General features: G+C 42.5%; 1 protein-coding gene across 2 annotated transcripts; it reads right to left on the bottom strand.

Moving 5' to 3' along the window:
• Positions 1-5,856: 5,856 nt before the first annotated feature.
• On the bottom strand, positions 5,857-15,380 carry HIKESHI (heat shock protein nuclear import factor hikeshi). 2 transcript variants are annotated; one of them, XM_063394394.1, is made up of 6 exons: positions 15,249-15,373; positions 14,769-14,877; positions 14,275-14,512; positions 10,492-10,643; positions 7,882-8,000; positions 5,857-6,092 (listed from the first exon to the last, which is right to left on the bottom strand). In XM_063394394.1, exons 3-6 carry the CDS (start codon positions 14,423-14,425, stop codon positions 6,038-6,040), a joined length of 477 nt encoding a protein of 158 aa, XP_063250464.1. In that variant the 5' UTR covers positions 14,426-14,512; positions 14,769-14,877; positions 15,249-15,373; the 3' UTR covers positions 5,857-6,037. The 2 variants fall into 2 exon arrangements, with proteins under 2 accessions (XP_063250464.1, XP_063250463.1); XM_063394393.1 differs by lacking the exon at positions 14,769-14,877 and having other exon boundaries at positions 15,249-15,380.
• Positions 15,381-15,672: the final 292 nt, after the last annotated feature.

Below are 15,672 nucleotides of genomic sequence, written 5' to 3'. Positions count from 1 at the left end.
TCTGTGTTCAAAACACTTGTGTTGTCATCAGGTAGCTGAAATGCTCATATCTGTGTTAAGAAAGTGGTCCAGGACATTTCTCAGTAGCTGTGTTTATCTAAATGAGGAAGAAAGCAAATAACATTTATTGCAGCTGAACCGTTTACATACTTTTTTTCCTTTCTCTGCCCTTATCCTTCAACATAACATGTTACTTGAGAAGAATGTTTTGAGTTATGATGTAAATACAAGTACGCAGTAATTGTCAGTATTATGGTGCCTTTCTGATCAGTAGATTAAGTAGTCCCATCTGCTACTGACTTCTTAAATGCATATCTGACTTTTCATCTTTCAGGATATTGCTTTTTTCTGTTTGTTACAGTTTGGGAGGTTTGTAAATGCTCTGGGTAGATAAACTACCTGTTCAGTTGGAAGTAATATGACTAAACCCGTTTTGATTTGTGTCCTTGGGAACCTGAAGAAAATGAAGCCCAGAATTGACAAGCAGTTTACAAATTTTAGTCTGTCATACATGATTGTTTTCCTTTTTTTTCCCTTCCTCTTTTAAATCCTTGTTCTTACTACTGGGGAAGTGCAGTAGTACCACAGGTCTGTCCAAAACCAGTGTTGAATTGAGCTGGATTTTGGACCTTGTTTTTCTTGCACAAGCGAAATGGCCAGTAGGGTCTTTGGTCAAGAGGACGTGATCAGGAAGCCAAGTGTAAAACCACAGGGCTGGCAGAACCGTGTAGAAGCCTGAGTACCAGAGGGAGGAAACTCTAACTCCTGCAGAGTTGAACACAGATCAGCTGAAGAGGGAGGCAAGTGAGACTGGAGCTTGGGGACAGGGTTTAACTTCCTCCATCTACAGAGCTGCTGGCATAGTGTGAGCCAGTGTTGACACAACAGCAATGGCCTGCAGACCTCATAGATCATTCTGAGGTAAGTATGTGGGTTTGCAGAATCTGAAAAATTATGGGGCTGGAGTGTGGTTGGGAGAGCACTCCAGAAAGGCAGTGGGAATGCTCAGGCTTCCTGTGGCCTCAAGGAAAGAGCTTTGATTGAATTAGCTATACTTGGGTTGGAGGCTGGTTAACCCCATTTAGCCTTTGCAAATGCTTTACAGTAGCGTGGCATGAAACTGTCTTCTGTGTTTTCTTATGGTCAGGGTTGAGAGTGAAATGGGATACAAAAGCAGTAGGGATTTCTCAGCCATGCATGTTATTTTGGGACATAAGTGGAACATTCTGGCAAATGAGCTGCTCTGTTTGAGAGGAAGTAAAGGAAGGGTGGTGCTTAGTGCTCTTGGAAAGAGGCCTAACACAGGGTCAGCTTTAATTTCTGTTTTAACTTATGAATGAGCTGAAGACTGTCCTCTTCAAATGCAGACAAATGTTCCAGGAGCATTGCCCTGAGAAACCTGGATGGAGCTGAAATGGGATTAGAAGTCTTAATGAAGGGAAGAACTTGTGTAAGTAGATCTGTAACAAGTGAAGGGGGAAAAAATTTCTCCTTTACAACAGTCAGCCCCATGTGCATGTAGAATTAATAATACTTTGAAGATACACAACAGGGGGAAAAGTCTCTTTGTCAACAAGCAGACTGATAAAACTCAAGTGGATATAAAACTTAAGTATTTATTTCATTAGAGTGTTTTCTTTATACAGTTGACTAGTTCTAGACTAAAAAAAGGAGAAAGATTAAAATTGCTGTGTGTCTTCTGAAGATACAGAGCTATTCGAGTTATAATCATTGCAAAAGGATTTAAAGAGTTTAATATTTTCCTTTTTAATACATACTTCTGTGAAACATACCTTGAGAACTCCAGTGCCTAAATTCTTCAACAATAGAAGTGTGGTTTAACCCTAGTATTGGAGAAACCTACCAAAAATAGCCTAAAAGAACATGTGTTCTTCCCCATTGTCTTCAGGCCACCTTTAGGTGTGTCCTTTGACAAATTCTGTAATTGACTCCTTCTATTCCCCATCTCTAGACAGGTGAGGGAGAGGTAAAGTCAGGCTGCTGAGTAACTGCAGTAGTCAGGAAACTGTTTCAGAGGCTGCAAGTGTTGTTACAGAGGTCTAGTCTTTATGAACCCTGCATGAAGAGCATAAAATCTGAAGGTTGCTGATTCTCTCAGTTATTGCACACTGAGTATGTCCCTGAAGAGATTAAAAAAAAAAATATCTGAAGAGTAGAGGTACCTGGCAGTCCTTGTCTTATTCTACCAACCAGCAGAAACTTAGAAATTGTATAAATGGTAGGCTTGGACTACAGTTCTAACTTTTAGGCAGAGACTTTGCCTGGAGACAGCAAGAAGGTTTGTACAACAGCTGGAAGTAGAAATAGGAAACAGGTTCCTGGTTGTTCAATCAGTGGTTCACTTAAAAGGTCTCTCTTCTCAGAGAATGGTCCTGTTTCCTGGGGTGCTGCTCCATCTGGTGGTGAGTGAATAAAGAACATTACCACAATGCAATTTTAAATCAGGTTCTTCTTCAGGCTTTTAATGTTAAGCTAAAAAAAAATTATGCAAATATGGATCAAATTTTCCTTTCCTAGTAAAGGTAGGAGTGCTTGTTTTCTCTGGTGCATTTCATGCTCATCTTTCACCACTGGTTGTATTGGGGAGCTCTGGTTCCATGGCTAAAAGAAATTAACTTCCTCTACAAGTGTACGGACACGGTTAGGTTCACCTGAGAATGCTTTGCTGTCACCATGAGCTGTGTCAGAAAAATATTTACAATAAAGAAATGAAGCAACTTTTAAAAACCAAATTAACAAATCCTCTGCATACTTAGAATTTTGGCTACTTCCCATGAATTTTGCATCTGTTTCTGTATAACCCAGCAGCAATATATGCACTATGTTGCTTCCTGTATTTTTAAATTTTTCTCTGGGCATGGTGGTGAGATGAAGGCAGATGTAGAAACAGGCAGGGCCCTTGTGAAAAGAATCCCCACTCTAACTAACAATTCTTGTTGGCTTGGAAAGGAAAATAATTGGGAAAATGTCCCAAAATGGAGGGAAATACATCTACCCCTGTCATGGTTATGAGTTTGGCATGGAAGGGTATGTCTGGCCTCAAAGCCTAATGATCAGTAGACAGGATTTTTTTTTTCCACAGGTTTTCTTTAAAACCTGAACCCCCTAGTATGTGGAAACTGGGAAAGGGAAAAATACTCTAAATGTAGGAGGATCATTACAAAGTAATTTATATTACATCAAGGTTGTTTTATTACAGATATCACACCTCTAGCCTTACCTGGGGAAAGGAATTTTAGTATTATGTGTGTGGAGGGAAAAAAGGATATATATATTTATATATATAAGGCAAAATAGATGAATATATGTATCTTTGTTTCTCCTCAGATTTATTCCAATAATCCTGTTCTTCCATTTTAAAACTGTGATATTGAGGTAAGAAGTATTGTTGGGAGACAGGTTAGAAGACCCTGGAGTTTCTTACATTAAATTTCCTTAGACATACTGAATGCCTGTTTCCTCAAGCATCCTAACTAGTGATCATATGACAGGATCTCACAGAGCTAGTCAAACTCACTCACCACAATCCTGTGCTTCAAAGCTGAGAAAGAAAAAGCACTTACGCTTGAGCAGCAGTCTGGCCATCCACATACTTGTAGAAATGAGTCAGTTCTTACTTTCACAGCAGTTGTGAAAGGCAAAATGCTGATCCTGAAGGGGGATAGAGTCTTCCCCCTGTCAGTGTCTGATCTGTAAGCTCAGTCACAGCAGGAAAGAAAAGTAATTTACAATGATGCTCTCAAGTGTGTGCCACATTCAGTGGGCTCAGAGACAACACCTGCTGAACCCACAGTGGCTACAGCACTGGGAGAAGTTCTTAATCTACACTGCTGAATCATTCAAACCCCATATAATTACATAGTTTCATTTACAGCCTTAATGACTGGAGCTGGGGCAAGAGCGCTTATGCTGGACTTAGTGACCCCACCCACATGGTCCAGTCTGGTGTATCTGGCTTCCTGAAGCCCAGACATCAATCCCACCAGAATCTGGAATAACTGGAATGCAGCTTTAGTCAGAACAGAAGTAGCTTGTTATAACTAGAGGAGACTGAGCATCAGAGTGACAGCCTGTGCCCAGAGAGGGCCCTTGGGTTTAAACACCTTTAGTTGTATGACTTGCTCCTCACCAAACCATGTCAGATAGTGAGGGCCATAGAAAGTTGCAACAAGGAGTAGTGACATGAAGATTATTTCATAGAGGGCAGCTCTGGCCAGTCAGATGAGGAAGTTGCAGGTAGTACCTCTTTTTTACAAATAAATCACTCCTTTGTTAATTGAATTGTGCTGATGGAGTGAGTTTGTTACTTGATGCAGACCCATATTCCCTAACTCCTGACACCTTGCATTGGCCTATGAAGTGTTAATTACTTATTTCCACAGCAGCCAGATGCTTTCTTAGAAGTGTGAGAAGCTGAGCAATGACCACTCCCAACTTCCATTTGGTCCCTCTAGTCTCTTCTGATCCACTTCTATCACCAGCTATGTGGGGCCCCTGGCACCTGTGTGACAAAACTACCACAACCTACAGCAGAATTTGACAGGTCACACAGAATGATCCTAATGACCCATGTTGATGGGAGTTCAGCCTGGGCCTCTGCTAACTTCCCTCATTGCTGCTTCTCCACAAACATTTGGCCTACAAATGTGTCTTTAAGAAAATTAAGCCTTTAGTCAAGCAGGCAACCCAAATTTTTCAGGGCTTGGGTGTGTGCCATGGCTTCTGGGAAATAACCCTTTTTTTCCCCATAAATTACCTGTGGGAGAATTAGTTTTATTTTTCAAAAGCTGTTCCTACAAAGCTTTCCTGGGTTTCATCAGTCTGTTTTCCTTCTCTTCCGGCCCCCTTTTATTCCTTGGGCCCCTCTGCTTTTATGCAAGGGATGAGTTCATTTTAAGCTAAGACAGAAATGATGTGAGGTGTTACTGAGCAGGTTCGAAGGACTGAGATTCCATTCTCAGGACAAGTGTACCTAAGGCTGATCTTGAGTTGATAAAGGACTCCTTAAAGGCTTCACTCCCTAGTCAATGAAACCAGTTAAAACTTTTATTTTCATGCCACTGGTTTGGGAACAAGTCTGAGGCCTTGGTTACAGAAAGTAACTTACAAAAGCAAGATCTATTGTTCAAAATAGTATTTCTGATCAAGCTAATCTAGTGAACAGAAGGGCCAGCTGGAGCTCACCTATGAGATACCTGGGCACATGTGGCTGTAGCCATCGCAGCAGCAGAAAATGCACTCGTCATGAGAACCACTCAAACCACCCCCAAATCCTATGAATTTATGAGCAAATATGACAGCCTTTGGTGGCAGTAACCTAGACAGCAGTATCAGCCACCCCACATCTGTTTCTAAGAGAAACAAGATTTTACTCTCTTATTACTGGGAATAATTCTTCTAGCACAGCTGAAGTTCCCAAAGATTCCTCATTACACTTTCATACAGGCAAAGTTAGAGACAGGTACTCCAAGATAAAGCTTAATAGTGTCTTACTGCCCAAGAGGGAAATGCTGCTGTACCGTTTATATGAGTTGGGACAGGAATATTGGTTGTCCACAAAGTGGAAGAACTCACAGTGCAAGTACCAGCAGGAGAACCATCAGCCTATTTGCATGATTGCCTGATCACCCTTCAAATGAGGTAAAGAGTGAAAAATTGCATTTGGTTTGCATACAACACCCCAAAGCACCACACAAGTATGACACAATGCTGCCATTTTTCATCTTGTAATTTTTTTCCACTTCAAGTGCAGTTTCAAAGAAGTATTTCAACATGGAACACTGGTTTCTTGTTGCAGCCAAGCACTTCAATTAAATAAATCAACATGCAGACTAGTCATTTTCATTGATTTTAATTTTAAATATTGTTCAAGAGTAATATAAAAGTTACTGGTTTGTCTATTCAGACTAATTGTTCGGGTTTTTCCCCTCCTCCCCCCTGACAATCTTCAGTAGAGTTACTTGATGCAGCTTTCAGGTAACACTTTAGAAAGAACTCCAAATGACAGAATTTAAGCTTATGTTTTCCAAAAGAGAGGGTTCTGTGTCAGACGTCTCTGGAAGTTTTCATACCTAGAAAAATAAAAAAAAACAAACCAAAAAGTAACAGCTGCTGTATATAAAACTGTATTTTTAAAAAGGTAGAAATAATTTAGTCTATGCAGAGGACATGATAAATTGCATCTACTTCACACCAGGAAATCAGCAAATCCCAAATCCACCTGCATATCTAGAATATTCACAGTTAGACTTGGCTATTTCACCAAGATGAATTTCATTTGAGCAGTATCTCAGAGGAGACTCATTCAAGCTTAGTAAAACCGTAAGTTAATTCAGATTGAATATGAGGAAAATTTTCTTCACTGAAGGAGTTATCAAGCACTCGAAGTGGTGGAGTCCCCATCCTTGGCAGTGTTTAAAAATTGTGTGGACATGTTTTATTGGCCCTGGGCTTGTGGTGCACTTGGCAGCAGGAGGTGAATGGTTGGACTCCATCCTAAAGGTCCATTCCAACCTAAACAAGTGCATGAATTAATTATAAGTGGTTGCTGTATGCATATAATTTTTTGGGCTAGCCAATCCAAGTCTGGGCAGGTAGAAGTATGAATCTGAGGCTGGATGGTAATGTTTTAGTAAGATAAATGTGGACATGTAATTCTCTAACACATAATGCAAACACGTATGCACACATGCTCTCCTAATTTCACTTTCCATACTCACAAAGCCAAGCAAATCATAAACAAACTGAGCATTCGAATTCACTGTTGACACACAGTGAAGAAATAGACAAAATATACAATTTCTATGCCTTTCTAAAAGAAAAGAAAAATAGAGAGGCCTATAGGCTTTGAGCCACGAAAGTTAAAACTCCCCTTTTAATCCTCACAAACCCAAAATGTAAGGAATCAAAAGGTACTGCCACTGAAACACAGGAAACCACAAAATGTTCTCCTATACCTCACAGTTCATAGCCCAGCTCAAGTGAGAAAAGACTGAAGGGTTTTAAACCCCTTCAGCCTCACCCAGGCACGAGCAGTCACATCAGAGACCCTACCCACAGACAGTTCATGGAGTTTGTAGTTACCTTCTAAACACAAAGCATCTGCATCAAATTACACTCCCAAACAAACCATATTGCTCTCATCAACTGCTTGCATATTCATGAGATCTTACTAATGATAAAACTGTGTTCAGCTAGTCTCAAATACTGATTTAAAAAGGGCTTAGGTTAATACTGCTAAGGCTAAATAAATAAGGCCAAACTGATAGGGAAGACATTTTCAGATAACCTCAAGCACAGCCAGCAGTTCACAATTTATCTCCAGACTACACAGGCTATCCCCAGACAGTTATTAAACCAGTCCCTGGAAAACAACTCCCAGAGGGACTTGTGTATTTACACTCAAGGGTCCTGGTGACAGAACCAGGTCAACAAGTAACATGATTTCATCACCTCTCACATATTCTTAAGTAAGGAACTATGCTGGAACTATGTCTAGGAAGAGACCAAATAAAACAAATAAGCACAAACTGACAAGTGTCAGTGTGCTCTGTCTTCCCACAACTCCAGAGCATTTGCATTTTTAGCAACACAGTGCAAATGCACATATGTCAAAGGCAACTTTTTTAAACCAAAAGAGTTTCATTGGCTGCATAGCACTTTTCCAACAACAAAACCAAAAAAGCTGACAAATAAATATAAAAACAGTGGGCAGTATCTCTCTCTACTAGAAATAAACAACAACTTTAGAACACTTCTGCATCATCTCAATGAATAGCATGACTATAATTCAGTGCTTAGAAATGACAGTCTAATGCCTAGAAAAAAAGAACATTTGTTACTAGAGATCACTGCCATTACCATTTCAGAACTACATTTGCAGGAATGAAAGCTTCAGAAGGATTTGGGGTCATCTGTGCCTGAGTAACAGCAAACGAGGAAGCAAAATTATAGAAGTTATCCAACATCTTCTGAGTGAACTGCAAAAAAAAGAGAAGAGTTACTTTAAGGGAATTCTTGCTTCAGTTTGAAATTTTGTGCAAAAATTTAGCAGATATACAGGTCCTACATGAAGTGATTTTAGCACTGTCATACAAAACTCAGTGGGAAAATGGATAAAGTAGGTCCAGAGACAATGATCAAAACATCCTAAGCTTCGGTCTTGTACTCAGATCCATCCGGCATCCAGAAATCACTTTAAGAATCTTCACCTCTCCCTGCTCAATTTCATCCAACTGGACAAACAACTTTGGGAAGAACATTTTCTGTTTGTGACAAAGAAGTGATGCAGTGGCAAGAGCTGTCCCTCTCCTCCAAACTGAATAATCAGAATTCCAGACTGGGCCAAAGTTGCCATTCCAGCTCTCAGAAAAACACTTGTTAAATGCCTGGAAAAGTCTGCAATCTGTCTAGTGACAACTCATCAGACTCCAGTGACAGGACAATTTCCTTCAGCATTCCCCACAGAAGGGCTGCTGTCCTGGCATCTTTTACTACAAGATCTTGTGGAGAAAACACCTAAAGGAGGCATAGGGCACTCCTAAACTGTAGGACTAGGAAAGAAAAGAGTGAAAAAGAGGCTAAGGAATAGCAAGCCTTGTGTGCAGAGGATGAGGTTGTAGGACATTCCCAGCCAGTCCACAAACACAGAAGTCTATGGTACCTTCTTATTTCCCCTGGTCTTAAAAGAAAAGGTTATGCCATATTTTGATGGGAGAACAAGGAATTTTCATATAGAAAATTTCATAAACAGTGAAATGATGCAGGAAAACAGAGCCTGAGTTGATAAATTCACAGTCTTGTGCTCCCCTCTGACAAAATGAGCAGAAGAAATCATATCTCAGAACACTACCCTCAGTCTCACTCCACTCACATGCAGAACTCTATGGTTTTGTCCTACTTATTTTTTATATGTAAGTTTATATACATTAAAATAAAACATATTGAATCATAAATCTTCATAAAACTTACTAAAAATGTAACAGGAGAGCAACTCCTCTAACTTAGGGTAGCAATAGATGATTTTGCTATTAAAAAATACTTTTATTGCTATAATGTAGCAGTTCCAAAGAACTAAATATTAAATGAAAGTCATTAGTTATTGACAAACATGCTCCCAGTCATATATACCCTTCCTCTGCAATCTACTCCCTCAAAGGTTTCCTTCCACTTTGACCTCACACATTTTCTCTGTAGGATTAAGCAGTACTTTACCCTTTGGGTCAACTGCATTCCTTGAAGGCAATTGCAATTTCAGTTAAGATGCTCACAGTTAGATGCTGCTCTTTTTTTAACAGAAAAAATCACTCAGCTGAAAATAACATTTGTAAAAATGTTATACCATCATGAGGTAGTTTTTTTTTTCTTCTTTAAATACTACTGCCAGAAAAATCCATGAGCCACTTGCAAATGACCTGACGTGGCACGTTATTCCTCATAACTGCTGCTATAATAAAAACTGGTGGAATCAGAAATATTATTTAGGTGTCCTTTGCCCCTAACAACTCCAGAAAAGCTCAATTAACTGTATTATACAAAAATAGCTGTTGGTCAACTCCTAGTCAAGGTAACTTTCTGCAAGAAACGCTACCTATTTGGAGCTACAATGTGTATAAACTGCCAGAGAACACCAGCTACAGTATCAGGATTACTGTACAAGTACCAGTCTCCCTCAGCAAGCACCTGGAAGGGAAGTGAGAAGGCCTGAAGAAAAACCTCACCAGCTGCTGAAATAGTAAAAGAAAATGCCAGAGCCATCAGTGTTAGGGAAATCAAGACCCACTATGCAGGTCCAGCTTGCCTTGGACTGCTGTTAGACTGCCAACTAACTGCCAGAGCTGGTTGAGGATTTCCAGCGGTTCAAACCAATGGACAGGCTGGGTTAAAACATGGCACACATTGTAGCCCAAGGTTTGATCTGCAGAGAAGGCACTGGGAAAAAACAAATAAAAATCTTTCTGTGGGGAAGGACATAATTCTGTAGTTCTGCAGAGCTACATCAGGATTTCTCCAGGGAAAGTGGCACATCTAAATATCTCTATGCATCCATGCTCATGTTTGCCTCAACTTGTAATTTTTGACTATCCCTGCAAGTCTACATACTAAAGTTTCAGCACCTGCAAATCACCAGAGATCCACTCTCTCTTACACGTATTTAGTCCTAGCTGCTCCTGTAAGAACTATCATAAATAATTTTACAGTAGAGTGACACTGACACAAGTGAATCTCTTGGCCTCATGTCACTGAGCATACAGATTCCAGTCTTATACAGGAAACAATTTTTCAGTGTGAGAAAAAACAATTTCATAGTATCAAAGCATCCAACCAAATGATTTGACAATTATTAGGTTGGTTACAATCCTACTGGCACCCCCAGCAGCACCCCCAACCCACTCCCCCAATTAGTGCTTCAGTGGCTCAATGAGACTTCCACAGAACAGAGAACGTCTGAGAACGGAATGTCCAGGCTACCTCTGTGAATGAATCTACTGATGACACAGCAGCACTTGCAACAGGAGTCTGCTGGGCCAGGTTCTCCAGCAGTTCCACTGAGATTCCAATCTGAGCCACTGTTGGAGTCTGTGGGAGGTTCATGGCACCAAAGGGGTGTTGACTTCCCTTCCCTGAAAGCACCACGAACAGCACACGTTAGGTTTGGCACACATGTCAAGGCTGTGTCACTTGAACCACCGCGTTTCTCCTGAGGAAGGTATTCCCCAGCTCCTGCCAGAGCCATCTCCCTGTCTCAGGAAACACAGAAAAACCACAGTCCAGCACAGGCACAAGCACACACAAGCACAACACACGGAACAGTTGGACTGGTACATTTAAAAAGCACAACAGATCATAGGGAAATTTCTAAAAAGCAGGAAAACGTGACTTTACATCAGCTCCCTCTGAAGTAAATGGATTTGAGAGGGAATATGATCAGTGAGTGAAAGCAGAACGCTTCTCTATGGGAACCAAGCTTTTAATTCACATTTGGACAATTGCAGATAAACAGGAAATATGCAGCACTGCTGCAGTTGTTTGATTCGCTCATTAAAGCCAGGTTCTAGTGAACCTGCCCTGAAACAGTAGAGAGCACTAGTTTATGATCCCTCTGACTCAGGGAGGGCTGGGCAGCCCCAGGTCTCATCTGAACTGCTAAAACCCACCAAAAGCAGCAAAGGTCAAAGAAACAGTCATGGGACAGAAAGACCTCTGACTTTGCAAGTGCCACAAAGAAAACAAGAAAGCCTCCCCAAACTGCACAGCACAAACACAGGCATCATCCCAGCCCTCTGCCCTCCCTTCTGACCTTTCTCAACCCACACTTTCAGTCCCAGCTTCAGCCAAGGTCTCTGCAAACAAGGACAGACTCTCAGTCAAATAATGTACTCCTCTGTTAGCATCTCTAAAGTAAAATGCAGGAAAACGTCTGTGGGACCACAGTGCTACTAGTAAACAAACACTAATACTGCACCTGTGTTTGTGGGAACACAATAGTCAAGCAGCCTCTTAACACAGAGGCAATGTCTCAGCAGCACTCTCTGGCCTCTTACTCGCAGGAGAAAGCAAAGCTAATCACGAGCTGTCCTGCAGACCAGTCAGTACTACCCTGAGCTGCAAGAAAGGCTAATGAGAGATCTGACTTAGTCAAAAATTCAGCCAGCAAAAACAGTCTGACAAGTTGAACTGAGATCACGAGTGAAGACCTCAGGAACTTGACCATTCCTCTGCAGAGACACAAGGCACAAAGAAAGAAGCAAACAGCCAACCCTTACAGAAAGTACACTCACAAACTCAGCACCCTTTTCAACTGAGGTGAAGTGCTAGTCCTCACTCCAGATCCTACAACTGCAATATACTGCTACCTTAAGAGTAAAGCACTCCTATTAAAATGTTACTTTAACACAAGGTAAGCAAGAACAGATTTTATCTCCTGAAATGCTATTTAGAACCTTTTGAGAAACGTCATTCCTGTATGATCTTAGCATTTGCTGTTGATAGAGGCTTGCTTGATACAAGCTATCAGAAAACAAGTAACAAGTTAATTGTTAAAGAATTCCAACAGCAACTGAGCTGGTACAAGTTTTGCATCATGTAATGTCTTCACCGGAGAAACTGACATTTCTGTAAAAATGTAACATCCCAAGCAACAGGTTCTGTTACAATGTATGATTACTTCAGATACTCATGATCTAAATAATAAAACACATACATCCCATTCACTTTCCATGAACTCCCACAGAACCATGGCCTTGGTAAGATGTCTCCCTAAAAGTGTGAAATAAAAGCATCCATTGTCATCCTTAAACCAGGAAAAATACACTCCACATTTTCCATGCTTGGCTCTTGCAATTAGCATTCCAAACCTTACAAATGCAGAGAATGTTAGTCAGTACTGAAATACAAGCTCAGGTTTTTGCATTCAGACCCTAACTCCCCAACACATTACATCACCACAGAGCAACTGCTATCAGAAAAGTGTTTTTCCACCCATTTCTTTCCCTTCTTTGAACCCTTAATTCAGTGATTGAGCCCTCATTAGCTTTCAGCCCAATCACAACAAAACCCTTTCCCATGTGTAGGCCTCAAACGCAGACATCATATTAGAGCATAAACGGCATCACAGCACAAAAGTCTGTCATGGAAAAGGCCCTGCTGTAACTCTTACCCACTTGTGAACACACTTCCAGTTAGGGTGGAAAATACAAGCCCAGGGTTTGTTTTTTACTTCTGCCACACCCTCAGGCACTGAATACCAAAAAACCTTACAATTCCAAGGCAGGGAGCATTTCTAAGCCCCTTCTTTATGTACAAACTAATGAAACTCTGCTACAACCACTGCTTCCCGGGGAGCTGACAGGGACACACGTTTGGTCCTCTCAACCAGGTATTTAACCCAAAATGCAGAGTTCAACTATCAGTAATTTCTCTCAATAATTCCAGCTCTCTATTACGCAGTCTTCTCCACCTTAAAATTGTTTATGGCCATGGAAACTTAAACGGTGTAGCTTAGACTGAGTCCACAGTCAGAGCTAAGCTGCAGACAATGGGAATGGCAGAGCTCTCTGCTGCTCAAATCAAGCACAGCAGTGCCCCAAGGCACTGCAAGTGTGTTCAGCTATGTCACTGAGCTCCTCCTTGAGGGCAGTGCTTACTGGGAAACTATGGCTCATCATGCAAAAAGCATCTGAAAATGCATTTTCCTCCAAAGCTGTCCGAGAGCACACACCAGTGAGCCTTTTGAGCATGAGAAACATCTGCCAAAAGCACTGGTGATATCCTTTACTGTTGCACTAACCACACAGCTTTGGGATACACAAAACCACATCCCCCCAAACCCTTCCTGCAGTTGCTCCCTCTTCTGAAAAAAGCCCAAATTTTTGAGGAATGTGTATGATCAGAATTCATTTTGCCCTGCAGCTTGAGAGCCCTTACCTCAACCATACTGCCACATCCAGGACTGACTCAAAAGAAAGCAGTCATGTTATGAATGAATACATTTTAGCAGAGCAACCACAATGCTTAATTAAGAGATTCAAGTTAAAGATGTAGACTACATCCAAGCCTACAAAAGATGTGCACTACTTTACCAGTGTAACACTTTAAGCTGCTTGACTGATGTACCTGTTCCTTTCATACGACAAAGGTGTGGCATTGGAATGTCTCAGGATCTTTATAACACACAGCAAACCTCTCATGTATTTAGGAAAACACACCCACACACAGACACAGACACACATACCCTACTGAATGTACCAAAAGTCCTAAAACATTTGGAAAGCTGCTTTGCAATGAGGACACCCTCTATTGGACAATTCTATAGAGAAACTGCCCCTGGCTGGGTATTGCCAGCAGTCAGAAATCACTGCCAGGCTCTACTCCCTGCAAAACCTGTCTGAGCCACAAAGAACACAACCACTTAGCTGAGGAAGCTGGAAGAAAATGCTGCCAGCATGTCTAGACAAACACCTAAAAACACGGTAGGGAAGTTACAGGATCATTTTTCCTCTGTGCAGAGGACAAAACCACATCAAGTCTGCTTAAAAGAATTCTCAGATCAAGACCACACACAAGGGAAGACAAGAGAGAAATTTCACAAGGAACAGTAACTCACAGACAGATTTCCATGAAGCTGACAGGCTGCTTCTAGTACTATCTGAAACACAGAATGCTGCCTTTTTAAGGCACATTAATCACACATTTATCTCTTATGCATTCAAGAACACATCTGTTGCACCGACTGCTATGTTCTACCAGTCTTACCAGATTTCAGACCAGAAATTTTGAAGATGGCACTTGGCTTCTCATTAGTGACAAACCCCAGTAGCTGCCACACTGCCATCCCACTCTGGTCTGGGTAACAAAAATAGACAGATCCTCCCATTCCATCTGGAAATGGTATAGTTCCCAGCATGAAGACCACTACATGGTTGATGTTTTCATAGTCTGGTAAATCAAATACGAATTTGTCTTCAGCCACTTGTTGGGGTGCAGCTTGTACCTAAAGAGAACAAAACCTTTATTAGTATCACCATGGTTTTTCATCCTCATCTGTCTGTGAATTTCCTTTCACAGAAACACACCTAAAGTGGCACAGAACAAAAAGTGAGGAACGTACTAGCCTAAAGAGCAAATAGCCAGATAAAAGTCAAACACAGCAGAAGAACAACTGCAAAAAATATTACCAGAAAGACACAACAGTCTTGTTCTACCTGCACTGAACACATATCCCACCCGGGACTACAGGATCAGAATACCTTCGCTCCCCATGTGCGTAGGAGGAAAGTAGGGTGCAGAAGAGGTTGCCAAGTCACTAAGAAGTGGCTGTTGACCACCTGGCTGGCACAACCCCAGGATCATGGAAACCTGTTCACATAGGAAATACAATAGACCTTGAGAAAGGCAACAGAAGGATGGCTGAATGCCAGAGCAAAAGATACCCTCCTCTTTACCCGAGATGCCACATCCTTGCAGCCAAGGCACAATCTAGCCTTAAAAAGCTTCTTTTAAGCTCCCAGCTTGTCTCTGAGGAGACAACATAGACAGGGGGATGGCAAGCGCCTCCCGCCAAGGACGCTGGCCCAGGCAGCCGCCTGTGGGGACGCGGGGCAGGAGCCAGCCGAGCGCCGGGCGGGCGCGACCCCTGCCTGCGGCCCGGGGGGGCCAAGGGCCCTGCGGCAGCTCCACCCCGCCCCCGAGCGGGTTGAGGGCCCCGCCCGGGCCCGGGCAGCGCTCACCAGCCTGCCCGCCACCAGGCAGCCGAACATGGCGGCGGCCGGCGAGCCCCTTCAGACGCCTCGCTATTCCCGAGCCTCCATGAGAGCCGTCCCCGGAAAGTCAACACGCCCCCGCTCACCCCGGCGCCTCCGAGTCACTTCCGCGGCGCCACCACCACAGACTACAACTCCCGCCGTGCAACGCGCGGCCGCGCACCGGGCGGTGCGGGTGGCTCGTGGTGGAGCATGACGGGAGATGTAGTTCTTTCCGTCACCACGCTGAGGTGCGGGATGGGCGGGAGGAGGCGGTGCCGCCCGCACAGCCCCGGGCCAGCCCCGGCCCTGCCTCAGGGGCTGTGGGCCGGAGTGTCCTCAGCAGAGGTGCCACAGAGTCTTCCACCCTTGTGTTTTAGCTAGGCTGAGTTATAACAGATCCATGACAATG

The sequence above is a fragment of the Prinia subflava genome, chromosome 3 (assembly GCF_021018805.1).
Source record: "Prinia subflava isolate CZ2003 ecotype Zambia chromosome 3, Cam_Psub_1.2, whole genome shotgun sequence".
Taxonomy (NCBI): domain Eukaryota; kingdom Metazoa; phylum Chordata; class Aves; order Passeriformes; family Cisticolidae; genus Prinia; species Prinia subflava.
Note: the sequence above shows the minus strand (reverse complement) of the source record. Positions and strands in the feature narration are given on the sequence as shown.

What these genes read in the sequence shown, in the direction of transcription:
- HIKESHI (XM_063394393.1), bottom strand. Translation starts at nt 15,278, where the DNA reads ATGTTCGGCTGCCTGGTGGCGGGCAGGCTG. An exon ending in AATTTCTGGTCTGAAATCTG is followed by an intron (nt 10,644 to 14,274) that starts GTAAGACTGGTA and finishes TGGTGCTTTCAG; the next exon opens with GGAAGGGAAGTCAACACCCC. An exon ending in GCAAATGTAGTTCTGAAATG is followed by an intron (nt 6,093 to 7,881) that starts GTAATGGCAGTG and finishes TTATTTTTCTAG; the next exon opens with GTATGAAAACTTCCAGAGAC.